General features: G+C 46.5%; 1 protein-coding gene across 3 annotated transcripts in view; it reads left to right on the forward strand.

Annotated features, from left to right (window-relative positions):
• Positions 1 to 6,481: 6,481 nt before the first annotated feature.
• Positions 6,482 to 14,346, forward strand: part of MSL2 (MSL complex subunit 2) — a 47,007-nt gene continuing 39,142 nt past the window's right edge. The window contains exon 1 of one of the 3 annotated variants that reach the window (XM_033212582.1): positions 6,482 to 6,584. Coding sequence is in view for 1 of the 3 variants with exons in the window: in XM_033212581.1 (XP_033068472.1) it covers positions 8,631 to 8,772 (142 nt within the window). In the remaining 2 variants the exon portion in view is untranslated. Of the gene's footprint in view, positions 6,585 to 7,404; positions 8,773 to 14,346 lie in introns of those variants that run through there. The other 2 variants (XM_033212581.1, XM_033212583.1) reach the window with 2 other exon arrangements.

Below are 14,346 nucleotides of genomic sequence, written 5' to 3' on the forward strand. Positions count from 1 at the left end.
AACATAAGGTTATAGTGAAAGCAAACACACTTCAGATTACCAGATAGAATACAGAACGCTGTTAAATTTAAATTTCAGGCTGGGTACAGTGGTTCACGCCTGTAATCCCAGAACTCTGGGAGGCCGAGGCAGGCAGATAGCTTGAGACAAGGAGTTCAGACCAGCCTGGGCAACATAGCAAAACCCCGTCTGTACTAAAAATTTGTGGTGGTGTGTGCCTGTAGTCCCAGCTACTTGGGAGGCTGAGCTACCTGAGCCCAGGAGGTAGAGGCTGCAGTGATCCCAGAACTTGCCACTACACTCCTGCCTGGGTGACAGAGCAAGACCCTGTCTCCCCACCTCCAAAAAAAGGAAGACATTGTCTTAAATTGATAGCTTAAGAAATTTGTGGCTCATGCCTGATGTCCCAGCACTTTGGGAGGCTGAGGCTGGGGGCGGATAACTTCAGCTTAGGCAACATGGCTAGACTCCCATCACTACAAAAAAAAAAAAAAAAATTACAGGCACCCTACAGAGTGGGAGGATATTTTTACAATCTATCCATCTGACAAAGCTCTAATATCCAGAGTCTACAAGGAATTCAAACAAATCTACCAGAAAATAGCCAATTAAAAAGTGGTCAAAGGATATGAACACACTTCTCAAAAGAAGACATTCATGCAGCCGACAAACATATGAAGAAAAGCTCAGCATCACTGATTAAAGAAATGCAAATCAAAACCATAATGAGACACCATCTCACACCAGTCACAATACCATTATTAAAAGATAAAGAAACAATAGATGCTGGCAAGGTTGCAGAGAAATAGGAGTGCTTTTACACTGTTGGTGGGAATGTAAATTAGTTCAACCATTGTGGAAGACCGTGTGGTGATTCCTCAAAGATCTAGAACCAGAAATACCATTTGACCCAGCAATCTCATTACTGGGTATATACCCAAAGGAATACAAATCATTCTATTACAAAGATATATGCATGTGTATGTTCATTGCAGCTCTATTTGCAATAGCAAGGGCATGGAATCAACCCAAATGCCCATCAAATGCCCACAGACTAGACAAAGTAAATGTGGTACATATATACCATGAAATACTAGACAGCCATAAAAAAGAATGAGGTCATGTCCTTTGCAGGGACATGGATGAAACTGGAAGCCATTATCCTCAGCAAACTAACACAGGTACACAAAACCAAACACCACATGTTCTCACTTATAAGTGGGAGCTGAACAATGAGAACACATGGACACAGGGAGGGGAACAACACACACTGGATGGAGCATGTCGCAGATGGGGGGGTGGGGAAAGGGAGAGTATTAGGAAAAATAGCTAATGTATACTGGACTTAGGACCTAGGTGATGGGTTGACAGGTGCAGCAAACCACCATAGCACACATTTACCTACGTAACAAACCTGCAGATGCTGCACATGTACCCCAGAACTAAACATAAAAGAATAAAAATAAAAAGAAATTTGAGTTATAGGCCGGGCACTGTGGCTCATGCCTGTAATCTCAGCACTTTGGGAGGCTGAGGCTGGAGTCAGATCCCTCTAGCTTAGGCCACATGGCTAGACTCCTGTCTCTACAAAAAATACAAAAAAAAAAAAAAAAAAAAAAAAATTAACCAGGCATGGTGGTGTGCACCTGTAGTTCCACCTACTCAGGAGGTTGAAGTGGGAAGATTGCTTGAGCCCAGGAGGCTGAGGCTGTAGTAAGTACTGCACTCCAGCCTAGGTGAAACTATCCCAAAAAAAGAAAAAAGAAAAAAGAAATTTGAGTTATATATGATTTTTCCTAAATAAAGCACTTTAATGTATTTTTTTTTTAAAATCAAACTACATTTATTTCAGTGGTTTTTTAATTTTAATTTTAATTTTTTTTTTTTGAGTCGGAGTTTCGCTCTTGTTGCCCAGGCTGGAGTGCAATAGCGCGATCTCGGCTCACCACAACCTCTGCCTCCCAGGTTCAAGCGATTCTCCTGCCTCAGCCTCCCTTCGGTGATTTTTTTATTTAGGTAAAATATGCATATATAATTAACCACCTTTACCACTGTTTTCAACTTTTTATTTGAAAAGTTTCTTGAGAGGGAGTCTGGCTGTGTAGCCCAGGCTGGAATAGCTGGGATTATAGGCATGCGCCATCACACCTGGCTAATTTTTGTATTTTTAGTGGAGACAGAGTTTCACTATGTTGGCCAGGTTGGAGTGCAGTGTTGCAATCTCGACTCACTGCAACCTCTGCCTCCTGGGTTCAAGTGAGTCTCCTGCCTCAGCCTCCCCAGTAGCTGGGACTATAGGCATGCACCACCAGGCCTGGCTAATTTTTGGTATTACTATTAGAGACTATTAGAGATGGGGTTTCGCCATGTTGGCCAGGCTGGTCTTGAACTCCTGACCTCAAATTATTCCCCTGCCTCTGCCTCCCAAAGTGCTGGGATTACAGGTGTGAGCCACTGTGCCCAACCCTGGTAGGTTTTGACTTTCACCCTCCTCTCGCCCTTCCCCAGAAAGTAGGCTCTAGTGTCTATTGTTCCCATCTTTATGTCCATGTGTACTCAATGTTTAGCTCCCACTTATAAATGAGAACATGCAGCATTTGGTTTTCTGTTCCTGTGTTAATTCGGACAATGGCCTCCAGTTGCATCCATGTTGCTGCAAAGGACATAATTTTTCTTTTTTAGACGGAGTTTCTCTCTTGTTGCCCAGGCTGGAGTGCAACGGTGTGATCTCAGCTCACTGCAACCTCCACCTCTCGGGTTTAAGCAATTCTCCTGCCTCAGCCTCCCAAGTAGCTGTGATTACAGGCATATGCCACCATGCCCAGCTAATTTTTTATTTTTAGTAGAGACAAGGTTTCTCCATGTTGGTCAGACTGGTCTCGAACTTCCAATCACAGGTGATTTGCCCACCTCAGCCTCCCAAAGTGTTGGGATTACAGGTGTGAGCCACAGCACCCGGCCAGGACATAATTTTTTATGGCTGTGTAGTATTCCATCATGTATATGTACCACATTTTCTTTATTCAGCCCATTGCCAATGGGCATTTAGGTTGATTCCATTTCTTTGCTATGTAAACAGTGCTGCAATGAGCAGAGGAGTGCATGTCTTTTTGGTAGAATGACTTATATTCCTTTGGGTATATACCCAGTATGAGATTGCTGGGTCAAATGGTAGTTCTAAGTTCTTTGAGAATTCTCCAAACTGCTTTCCACAGTGGCTGAACTAATTTACAGTCCTACTGGCAGTGTATAAACATTCCCTTGTCTCTGGAACGTGCCCAACATCTGTTATTTTTTGACTTAATAATTGCCATTATGACTGTGTGGTGAGAGGGTATATCATTGTGGTTTGGATTTGAATTTCTCTGATGATTAGTGATATTGAGCATTTTTTTTCTTTTCTTTTTCTTTCTTTCCCTTTTTTTTTTTTTTGAGATGGATTATTGCTCTGTCACCAGTCTGGAGTGCAATGGCACGATCTCAGCTCACTGAAACCTCCGCCTCTGGGGTTCAAGCGATTCTCCTGCTTTAGCCTCCTAGCCTCCTGAGTAGCTGAAGGCACATGCTACCACACCCGGCTAATTTTTTTTTTTTTTTTTGTATTTTTTAGTAGAGAAAGGGTTTCACCGTGTTAGTCAGGATGGTCTGAATCTCCTGACCTTATGATCCGCCCACCTCAGCCTCCCAAATTGATGTGATTACAGACGTGAGCCACCATGCCCAGCCGAGCATTTTTTTTAATACATTAATTGGCTGCTTGTATGTCTCTCTCGCTCTCCTTTTTTTTTTTTTTTGTGGCATTTGCTCTGTTGCCCACGCTAGAGTGCAGTGGCTCGATCCCGGCTGGCTGCAACCTCTGCCTCATGGGTTCAAGCAATTCTCCTGCCTCAGCCTCTGGAGTAGCTGGGAATACAGGCACCTGCCACCACTCTCAGCTAATTTTTTTGTATTTTTTAGTAGAGAAAGGGTTTCACCGTGTTAGTCAGGATGGTCTGAATCTCCTGACCTTATGATCCGCCCACCTCAGCCTCCCAAATTGATGTGATTACAGACGTGAGCCACCATGCCCAGCCGAGCATTTTTTTTAATACATTAATTGGCTGCTTGTATGTCTCTCTCGCTCTCCTTTTTTTTTTTTTTTTGTGGCATTTGCTCTGTTGCCCACGCTAGAGTGCAGTGGCTCGATCCCGGCTGGCTGCAACCTCTGCCTCATGGGTTCAAGCAATTCTCCTGCCTCAGCCTCTGGAGTAGCTGGGAATACAGGCACCTGCCACCACTCTCAGCTAATTTTTTTGTATTTTTTAGTAGAGAAAGGGTTTCACCGTGTTAGTCAGGATGGTCTGAATCTCCTGACCTTATGATCCGCCCACCTCAGCCTCCCAAATTGATGTGATTACAGACGTGAGCCACCATGCCCAGCCGAGCATTTTTTTTAATACATTAATTGGCTGCTTGTATGTCTCTCTCGCTCTCCTTTTTTTTTTTTTTTGTTGCATTTTCTCTGTTGCCCACGCTAGAGTGCAGTGGCTCGATCCCGGCTGGCTGCAACCTCTGCCTCATGGGTTCAAGCAATTCTCCTGCCTCAGCCTCTGGAGTAGCTGGGAATACAGGCACCTGCCACCACTCTCAGCTAATTTTTTTGTATTTTTAGTAGAGATGGGGTTTCACCTGTTGATCAGGCTGGTCTTGCCCTCTTGACCTCAGGTGATCCGCCCCTCTAGGCCTCCCAAAGTGTTGGGATTACAGGCATAAGCCACCGCACCTGGCCTATGTCTTCGTTTGAGAAGTGTCTGTTCATATCCTATGCCCATTTTTTAATGGGGTTTCTTTTTTTTTTTTGAGACGGAGTCTCGCTCTGTCCCCCAGGCTGGAGTGCAGTGACCCGATCTCACTTCACTGCAAGCTCCGCCTCCTAGGTTTACGCCATTCTCCTGCCTCGGTCTACGGAGTAGCTGGGACTACAGGCACCCATCACCTCGCCCGGCTAGTTTTTTGTATTTTTTAGTAGAAACAGGGTTTCACCGGGTTAGGCAGGATGGTCTCGATCTCCTGACCTCGTGATCCGCCTGTCTCGGCCTCCCAAAGTGCTGGGATTACAGGCTTGAGCCACCGCGCCCGGCCTAATGGGGTTGTTTTTTGATGGTCATTTTTTAAAAGTTCCTTATAGATTCTGAGTATTAGACCTTTGTTGAATGCGTAATTTGCAGATTTTTTCTCCTATTCTGTAGGTTGTCTGTTTACCCTGTTGATAGTTTCTTTTGCTGAAGCACTTCATTTTCTATAAACAATTCATTTGTTTCCTTTTTAGGCAAGGCCCAATCAAGCCAATAAATATTAGAAGAGAATATACTTCAAGATTCTTTACCTCCAGCTACCATAATCTATTACCAGTTGCGACCAATTTCAGAAGCTAAAAAACAACTGGTTTAACACACGTTTTGTCTCTTTCTCACTCACGTACATGCACACGAATGATAAACAGAATTAATCTTAATTTGGATGTACACATCTCAAGAGATTTGTAAAAATCCAGTTATGAGAAAATTAGCAAGGTTAATGCCCTGCAAATAATCACTTGCCTAGGGTGACTGCTAATTTATTCTGCCTTAACGGAAAACAGTGCTGATTATTTTACTCTCTGTGTTGCTCCTCTTGGGGAGAACAACCTGTGTGTTGTGGGAGACGACCTTAGAATCTGGAGTAAAAAATAGAACCATATAACAGTTTTATTTGAAGGAGAGCTTAGAAAAGATCTCTTATGAAAAAAAAAAGAGCTTTTAAAAATGAGAGTGGCTTTTAGAGTATTTGTCATTTTCCAGATATAAGGCTACCAAATAGTTTGCACAGCTAATCAAAATTAGGAAGTTGGATTCTTACTGCTTAATATTTAAGTGTTGATAATATGGTAGGTCTTGTAAAAAAAAACCTGCCTTCAAACGGTAATAGAAATTATAAATCGAGATTGTATGGGTTCCCTTGATACTTTAACTATTTCTACTCACCTCAAGTGGCAGCGTGTAACTAACATGTACCACATTAACATGTGTCATACGTGCCTGTGTACGTATGTAACATGTGCCACAAAAGATTTACACACATTATAATTTTCACTCTGCAAACGTGTAGAGTACTGTGCATGAAAAATTGTGCTGAGGAGCTTTGGTGTGTACAGAGATAAGAAATGCTTCCTATGGCCTGTTACTATTTGTGCTACTCAAAAAAGGTTTTGTACTTTGAGAAGGGAGGGAAGTCATCCATTAAGTTAGGCTTTTGTTTATTTATATCCCAGTGCCCTTGATCTCCCGCAAAAACAAAAGGCAAAGCTTGTTTTAAAAAAACATTCGCAAGGATTTGGGTTTGTTCTAGAGCAAGATCATGCATTCTTCAAGACATCTGTTCACATAGAAGAGCTAGGTCTTTTAAAAAAGCTAAATCTTTCAAAAAAAAAAAAAAGCAGTTCGTTTTGTTTTTAAAACACGACTCTGTTCCGGTGAGAGCTCAGTGAAGTCCTGATCGGCGCCCACAAAGGCGAGGCTGCTCGAGTCCAAGGACCAGAGGCCGTGGGAACAGCCTGGGTCCGACGGGTACGCGCGGGGGGTGGGTTCGAGCCTCCACGCTTACACACAGTCAGCCAGGGCCTTAGAGACCTCCGACGGCGAACCACCGCAGAGAGGCGCGGACCGCGGCCCCGACCCGGCAAAAACCGTCTGCACGCCTGCTGGGCGCGCAGCCACGTTGACTGCAGCAACCTTTCCGGCTGGGCGAGAGCCAGCCAACCGGCCGAGGCTGCGCCCTTTCCGCGGTCGGGATGAGCCGTTCCAGGAGAAAGGCCGCGAGGGCGGGGCTTGGGGCCTGGCGAGGCTATTTCCTCACACCGCGGTCAGTCAGGACGAGAGGCCGCATTCAGGCCGGTGCGGAGCGCCACATGGCGCTACCAAGTCGGGCCCCGGCGTTGGCGGGTACAGAAGCAGTGTAATGCGGGAAGCCTGCAGCCCACACTGGGGAAGGATGTGCCAGCTAACGAATGTTTCACCACAGCCCACATGCCTGGGAGAGGGAATTTGAGAGCACGTGGGGGAGGGGCGGCGAGAGCTGTCGGCTCGCAGAGAGCATGCTCCGTTCTGAGAGCCGAAGTGGAGAGCCAGGCATGCGCAGTGAGCCCAGGGTGGGTTGGCAGCGGTGAGGGACTGGCGCGAGCGGGCTGATGTGTTTATCCGGTTTTCTGGGTGGGCGGTCAAAGCGCACGCGTAAGGGCGAAAGGCGGCGGAGCTAGGTAGCGGCTTGCGCATGCGTGGAGTGATCCGGTAGCTCTGGGAGGCTGTGGAGGGGGTTGTTAGAGGAGAAGCAAGGGAAAAGGGAAGCGAAGGGAGGAAAGGGGGGAGGGGTGAGAGTGTGCTCTGCGCATGCGTGCGAGCGCTAGCGACGACGGCGGCGGGGGAGTCTCGGGAATGACAGTGGCTTTGCCCGTTGGGGTAACGGTCGTCGTCGCCGCCAGCAGAGGCCTGAGGCGCCGCACAGCCAGCGGGATCCATTAAGGCCGCAGCAGCCCGGGCCCTAAAGAGCTGGGGTGGCGCGTGGAGTCGGGGTGAGGGCGGCTAGGCACGGGGAGGGGCCTGCGGCGGGGCCTTGCTGTGTGCGCTGGGCGGCGGCGGCGGGGCCTGGCGGTGTGAGCGCTTGCCTCCCGCGGCCGGGAAGGCGCTGAGGGCGGCGGCGGCCGTCGTGCTCGGTGGAGGAGTCGTCTGTGTGTGCGGCGCCGAAAAGATGGCCGGGCAGTGAGGGGGCGGCGCTTGCGTGTGGTGACCCCGGAGTGCGCGACTGAGGAGCGAGGGGCGCCGCCGCGGCCCGGCCGGGCCTGCTCCCCGCCCCCTCCCGCCTGCCGGCGGCGGCCCGCGCACTTCCTCCCCGGCCCTCCCCTCCGGGTTGAGGACTCTCGCCCGCCTCGCCACCTCGGGGGAACTGCGGGCTGCAACCTACGGGGCGGAGAGCCAGGGCGCAATCTGGGCCCCGGGTCCGATATGGAGAGTGCGGCGGCGGCGTCCGCCAGCCGCAACAGCAACCTTCGTCGCCGCCGCGGTGTCTTGCACTAGATCCGGGAAGCCGCCGCTCGACCGTCGTCCCTGCCTTCGCCGCCGCCTCCGCGCCCTGCACTGGGATGGAGTAAGAGGCTCTGCAGCCCGGGAGAAGCGTGCCGCGCCTCAGACGGGCCCGGGGCCTGCTCCCGCGCCCGCCAGCTCGACCTGAGGAGGCGCCTCCGTGTCCGGAGATGGAGCTCGAGTGCAGGCCGCCCGCCGAGCCGCGGGGCTAGACTGAGCGCGGAGTCCCGCCCCGAGCGCCCAAGTCGCCGCGTTCTGCGCTCTGTGGTCGCTCCGGACGAACTCGAACGCTGGTTTTTTTTTCTCTCTCTCTCATATTTTTGGAAGTCTCAGGGACGGAGGGGCGCCAAGGCCCCATGTGTGGGAGGATTGCTTCAGCTCCACAAACTTGCACGGATTTTGGTTACTTGTTTGGCCAATGGTTCGGCTCTGATTTCTTCCGAATTGTTGCAAATTCGCCATCGTTCCCTGGCTGCTTACAAAGTTGGATCCGGAATTTCTTTTCAACCGGGAGCCATTGGTGTCGAAGTGTCTGCAATGAACCCCGTGAATGCTACTGCTCTCTACATTTCCGCGAGCCGCCTAGTGCTCAACTACGACCCCGGAGACCCCAAGGCGTTTACTGAGATTAACAGGCTCTTGCCTTACTTCCGACAGTCCCTTTCGTGCTGTGTTTGCGGTGAGACGCTTTTTATTGTTCCCTTTTCAATGCTTGTTTTTAAAAAGCCTTCTGGGCAGTGGTAACGTGAGCGGGTCGACGGCCTGGTGGTTGGTATTAAGCTTTTGTTATTTGTGCCGCGCTGTACGGTCATTAGTTTTGAAACTCGCCGAGGGACTTTTGCCCGGCATTTCAGAAAGGCAGAGAACCCTTTCAGATCGCTTTGTGCAGTGGCGTTAACGTTCAAAATGGTTTAATTCGCCTCGGTTCATCTGATGGTAGTGGTTTAAGTGGGGGTAACATGCATGCACAAGACTTTGCCACGGGAGCAGATTCAGTACCTACAGCGGTTAAAAGTGGTTAAACATGATGAAAACATGCACATGTGGGCGCATGTGGCGTGTTTGCATTTCCCCAAGCTGGTGTTACGTGGGAGTGGTGGGCTAAGCTGATGAGCCCACAGCTGGAGAACCCGGCGCGGAACTTTCCCCCGGGTTCCTCCACAAATGCTTTGACGGTTTGACGGTTAACAGCAAGCCGGGGAAGGCTGGTGGTACTCGAAGTGTTTTTTAGCTGGTGGGATTTTTACTTACCACGTTTTCATTTTGTGGTTTAACATACTTTGGCTTTGTCGAGGGTTATTTTAGATGTTTTTGTTCCAAAAATATTAACTCGTGGTAGCTAGGATACTTTTAAATTATTTTTAAGATAGAAGAGATATGCTAAATTGTCTAAGGAAAATATCTCAAAAGTGATAATTTGAGTGTTAACTGTGCAGGTATAATAATTACTTGCTTTTCGAAAAACCTGGACTGAAACGTTAATACCAAGGAAAGGGCAACTGGCAAAGCAGTAATATGTATGCTCTACTTAATATTCTATCCCAAATTTTGAAGTTTTGATGATCCACTTGTTTAGTCAGAACCTGGGAAATTCAGGCACTTTAAGGCTTCCGCTTTATTTAAAATTAGATAAAGGAAGAAGAGTAATTTGGGACAGTTGTGGCTGAAGGGAGAAATAATATTCATTTGAGGTTTATCCAGCGTTCTCTATATAGATCCTGAAGCAAGACACTGAATGGGTGCAGAAGAGGTGGTGGTGGTTTTTTGCTACACAGGTACTTAATGTCATAAACATTTAAGTAACTGAGTAAGTCATTAAGTGCTACTCTGACTGGCAACAGACACTTAACACCTATATAGAGGAATAGTCGCCCCGGGCAAATCACCTAACTGCCCTGGGCCTCAGTTTCTTGATGTGTAAAATGAGAATTTTCGGCTAGATTGAGTTTCCTTTCAGTTTAAGTTTTGCAAATATAGGTGTATAAAAAATTTGCTTGATATCTTGGTAACCTCTCACTCTACTCCCGCTTTTGTGGAGTGCTTTTTTTTTAATGTCCTCACATATTTTGATGGTTTGAGGACTGAGGAAATGGAGCTGCAATAACTTCCTTCTCCATACACTTTTTTTTTCTTTTCCTTTGGTGGCGGCCGTTGGGTGCTACTATGGTGAGGTAGGGAGAAGAGGAAGGGCCCACTCTGTCCTGCTGAAACAGCATTTGAGAGTGATGTCATCAGTTGACATTTGCAGAATCTGGTAGGTCCCCTGTTTACTAGATGGATGAGACTTAGCACTCTAATTTAAGGGGGAAATGGTAGTTTTGAGTTGTGTAGACCACCACTATCCTAAAACGATTAAGAACCTCAGAGGTTTTTAAGTTCTTATTAATAGCTTTCGGATAGTAGTGGTGGTCTAATTGAACATTTTCATCCAGGTTCTAACCTGGACTTTAAATAATGGCATTAAAGATAAAACTACATTTAAAAGTCCAACTGTAGCCTTTTTTATTTTTATTTTTTGTCAGTCTTGGCAACACAAGGGGAATTTTTCTGACAGGGCTTTCTTATTTCACATCATCCTAAGGGGAATTTTTCTGACAGGGCTTTCTTATTTCACATCATCCTGTGGAAAATATCTGTGAGGTCTGCTTCTCCCTATAATTGAGTAGCTGGCATGGTTTCAGTAATAGGGATGTAGATTCAGGTTTTTTCCCTCCCATCTCTTTGGACATAAGTCTGTGGTTATCAAGAGATAGAAAAAAAAAATCAGTTATTTGAATTTACCTCCAGTATTTACATATCCTTTGTACCAGGTGCGTACTAGACTTTTTTTCCTTAGATGAAAAGCATACGTGCATTCAAATAAATATGTGGATGTGCATGCAGTCTTATTTCACGAAGACAATACACATGTAAAAATGAAGTTTAATTCTGTCGTAATGCTTAATTAGGGAATTTGTTTCAACACGTCCTGTAGATTTGACCCGCTACTACCTTTTCATTCTTTTATTCAACTGTGGTTTTACATAATTTCTGTTTTAACTGGATTGATGTTTTTGCCCTTTCAGACATGCTTTGTATCTTCCTCTTTTTTTTTTTTTTTTTTTAAATCTTTGCTTTCTTAAGTTTCTTTTGCCTAATACACTCCTTTTTTCTAAAGGCCTAACTCAACTCTCTGCCTCCTTGGTGAAGTCTTCCTTGCTCACTGCAGCGGAAAGTTTCCTCTGGTCAGGTGCCTGTAATCCCAGCACTTTGGGAGGCCAAGGTGGGCGGATCGCTTGAGGTCAGGAGTTGGAGACCAGCCTGTCCAACATAGTGAAACCCCATCTCTACTAGAAATACAAAAATTAGCTGTGTGTGGTGGCGGGTGCCTGTAATCCCAGTTACTCGGGAGGCTGAGGCCCATTGCCAGACATTGCTTGAACCTGGGAGGCAGAGGTTGCAGTGAGCAGAGATCGTGCCACTGCACTCCAGGCTGGCCCACAGAGTGAAACTCTGGCTCAAAAAATTAAACAGTTATCTTTGTTCTCTTGTTCCATTCATAAGATACTTATAATAAACTCCTTTCAGTGCAGTTTTTATATCAGTCTGATTCTCCTGATATATATAATAAACTTCTTAGGGAAAACACTTTTATTTTTTATTTTTTATTTTTTTTTTTGAGACGGAGTCTTGCTCTGTCGCCCAGGCTGGAGTGCAGTGGCCGGATCTCAGCTCACTGCAAGCTCCGCCTCCTGGGTTTACGCCATTCTCCTGCCTCAGCCTCCCGAGTAGCTGGGACTACAGGCGCCCGCCATGTCGCCCGGCTAGTTTTTTTGTGTTTTTTAGTAGAGACGGGGTTTCACCGTGTTAGCCAGGATGGTCTTGGATCTTCTGACCTCGTGATCCGCCCGTCTCGGCCTCCCAAAGTGCTGGGATTACAGGCTTGAGCCACCACGCCCGGCCGACACTTTTTTCTTACACATTTTTGTATTTCTTCTGCTTCACACTCTCTCCTGCCTAGTGACTTACATGTAGGTGTTTATGACAGCCTCAGAGGAAGAGGTGAGGGAGGGAAAAAGCCCTTCAAACTTTGCAATTAGGTTGAAATTTGGCTTTTACTTATTGTGTAGGCGCATTGCTTTAACTTTTTGCCAGTTTCCTTTATCTCCTTCAAGTTTGTTTCTCCAAATTTGTGTTATGTGTGGGCTTATTTTTTTTTTTTTTTTTTTTTTTTGAGACGGAGTCTTGCTCTGTCGCCCAGGCTGGAGTGCAGTGGCCGGATCTCAGCTCACTGCAAGCTCCGCCTCCCGGGTTCACGCCATTCTCCTGTCTCAGCCTCCGGAGTAGCTGGGACTACAGGCGCCCGCCTCGTCGCCTGGCTAGTTTTTTGTATTTTTTAGTAGAGACGGGGTTTCACCATATTAGTCAGGATGGTCTCGATCTCCTGACCTCGTGATCCGCCCGTCTCGGCCTCCCAAAGTGCTGGGATTACAGGCTTGAGCCACCGCGCCCGGCCCTGTGTGGGCTTATTTTTAAGTGGTTTGAAAAAACTTTTTATTGAGACAGGATCTTGCTGTGTTGCTCAGGTTGGAGTGCAATGGTGCGATCCTTGCTCACTGCAGCCTTAAACTCCTGGTGTGATCCTAGCTCACTGCAGCCTTAAACTCCTGGATTCATACAATCCTTCCACCTGAGCCTCTTCATTAGGTAGAACTGCAGGCATGCACCATCATGCCCAGCGAAAGTTTTTGTGGTGATAGGGTCTTGCCATGTTGCCTGGGCGGATCTTGAACTTCTAGGCTCAAGCTGTCCTCACGCCTTGGCCTCCCAAAGTGCAGGGATTACAGATGTAAGCCGCTGTGGCTCCTGGCCTGAAAAAAAATTTTTTTTTTGAGACAGAGTCTTGCTCTGTTCTCCAGGCTGGAGTGCAGTGGCGCAATCTTGGCTCACTGCAACCTCCGCCTCCTGGGTTCAAGCGATTCTCCTACCTCAGCTTCCCGAGTAGCTTGGGATTACAGACGCCCATCACCACGCCCAGTTAATTTTTGTATTTTTTGTAGAGATGAGGTTTCACCATGTTGGCCAGGCTGGTCTTGAACTCCTGACCTCGTGATCCGCCCGCCTTGGCCTCCCAAAGTGCTGGGATTACAAGTGTGAGCCACCCCTGCTCGGCCTGAAAATTTTTTGAACTCATGAGAACAAGTCTACAGATTCAGTGTCTGGCACGTATTAGGTACTTAATATCCCAGCTTTGCACAGTAGAGAAAGGTGGGAGGAGGTGAGGGAAGAGACTATAAACTATCAGGTCAATTATTGTCAAATGTAGATTATTCATTGCAGTTACAGTTTTGATATTATTGTCCTTTGATATGTTAATTAGCCAGTTATCACAGCTTGTTTTTCAATTGGTTTGTATTTTTAAACCTTCTGAAGCTTCTAGTGAATGGGATAGCCTTGCTGTAGAGAATTACTGTACTTTCTAGGCCACAGAAAGTGACCAAGACAAAATCACTATGGGTACTATTTTTAAGTGTCGATTTCTTGTTCCTGTTCTAAATGTTGGACTTGCTTTATCAGAAAGTAGAATTGTTTTTTTCTTTTGATAACATGAGACTTGATAAATTTTGGCCTAAGGATTTTAGGTTTTCATTAAACTTGTAACTCTTCAAATGATGTAACAAGTCTGATGTATACAATCAAAAATCGTGTTAGGATTGGAGGGTCATGTTAAATGGAAAAATATTACTCTTGGAGATATTTGGAAATTATCATGGTCAAACCCAAGAACATGAATATTTCCCTTTTTTTTGGAGACGATCTTGTTTTGTCACCCAGGCTGGAGTGCAGTGGTGCAGTCATAGCTCACTGCGGCCTCAAACTCCAGTCCTCTGGCCTTAGCCTCCAGAGTAGCTAACACTACAGGTGTGTGCCACCATACGTGGTTGGCTAATTTTTAAATTTTTTTTTTTTGTAGAGATGTGGCCTTGCTGTATTGTCTAGGTTGGTCTTGAACTCACCTGGCCTGGGTCTCCCAAAATGCTGGGATTACAGGCATGAGTCCCGGTAACCTGTACCATATCTTTATTGGTTACCTGTGATGTTCTAGATACTAGGATAGAAAGATGAATAAGACACATGGCACAGGCCCATATATATTGGTCAGTGTTAACAGGGAAGACATTTAAGTAAACCAACAATTATTGGCCAACTACTGAGTAGAGGCATGTAAGCTATAACAAACCTTATGTGTCATGATAGAAAAGTTGGTAATTTT

The sequence above is a fragment of the Trachypithecus francoisi genome, unplaced genomic scaffold, assembly GCF_009764315.1.
Source record: "Trachypithecus francoisi isolate TF-2019V2 unplaced genomic scaffold, Tfra_2.0 Lachesis_group0, whole genome shotgun sequence".
Taxonomy (NCBI): Eukaryota; Metazoa; Chordata; class Mammalia; order Primates; family Cercopithecidae; genus Trachypithecus; species Trachypithecus francoisi.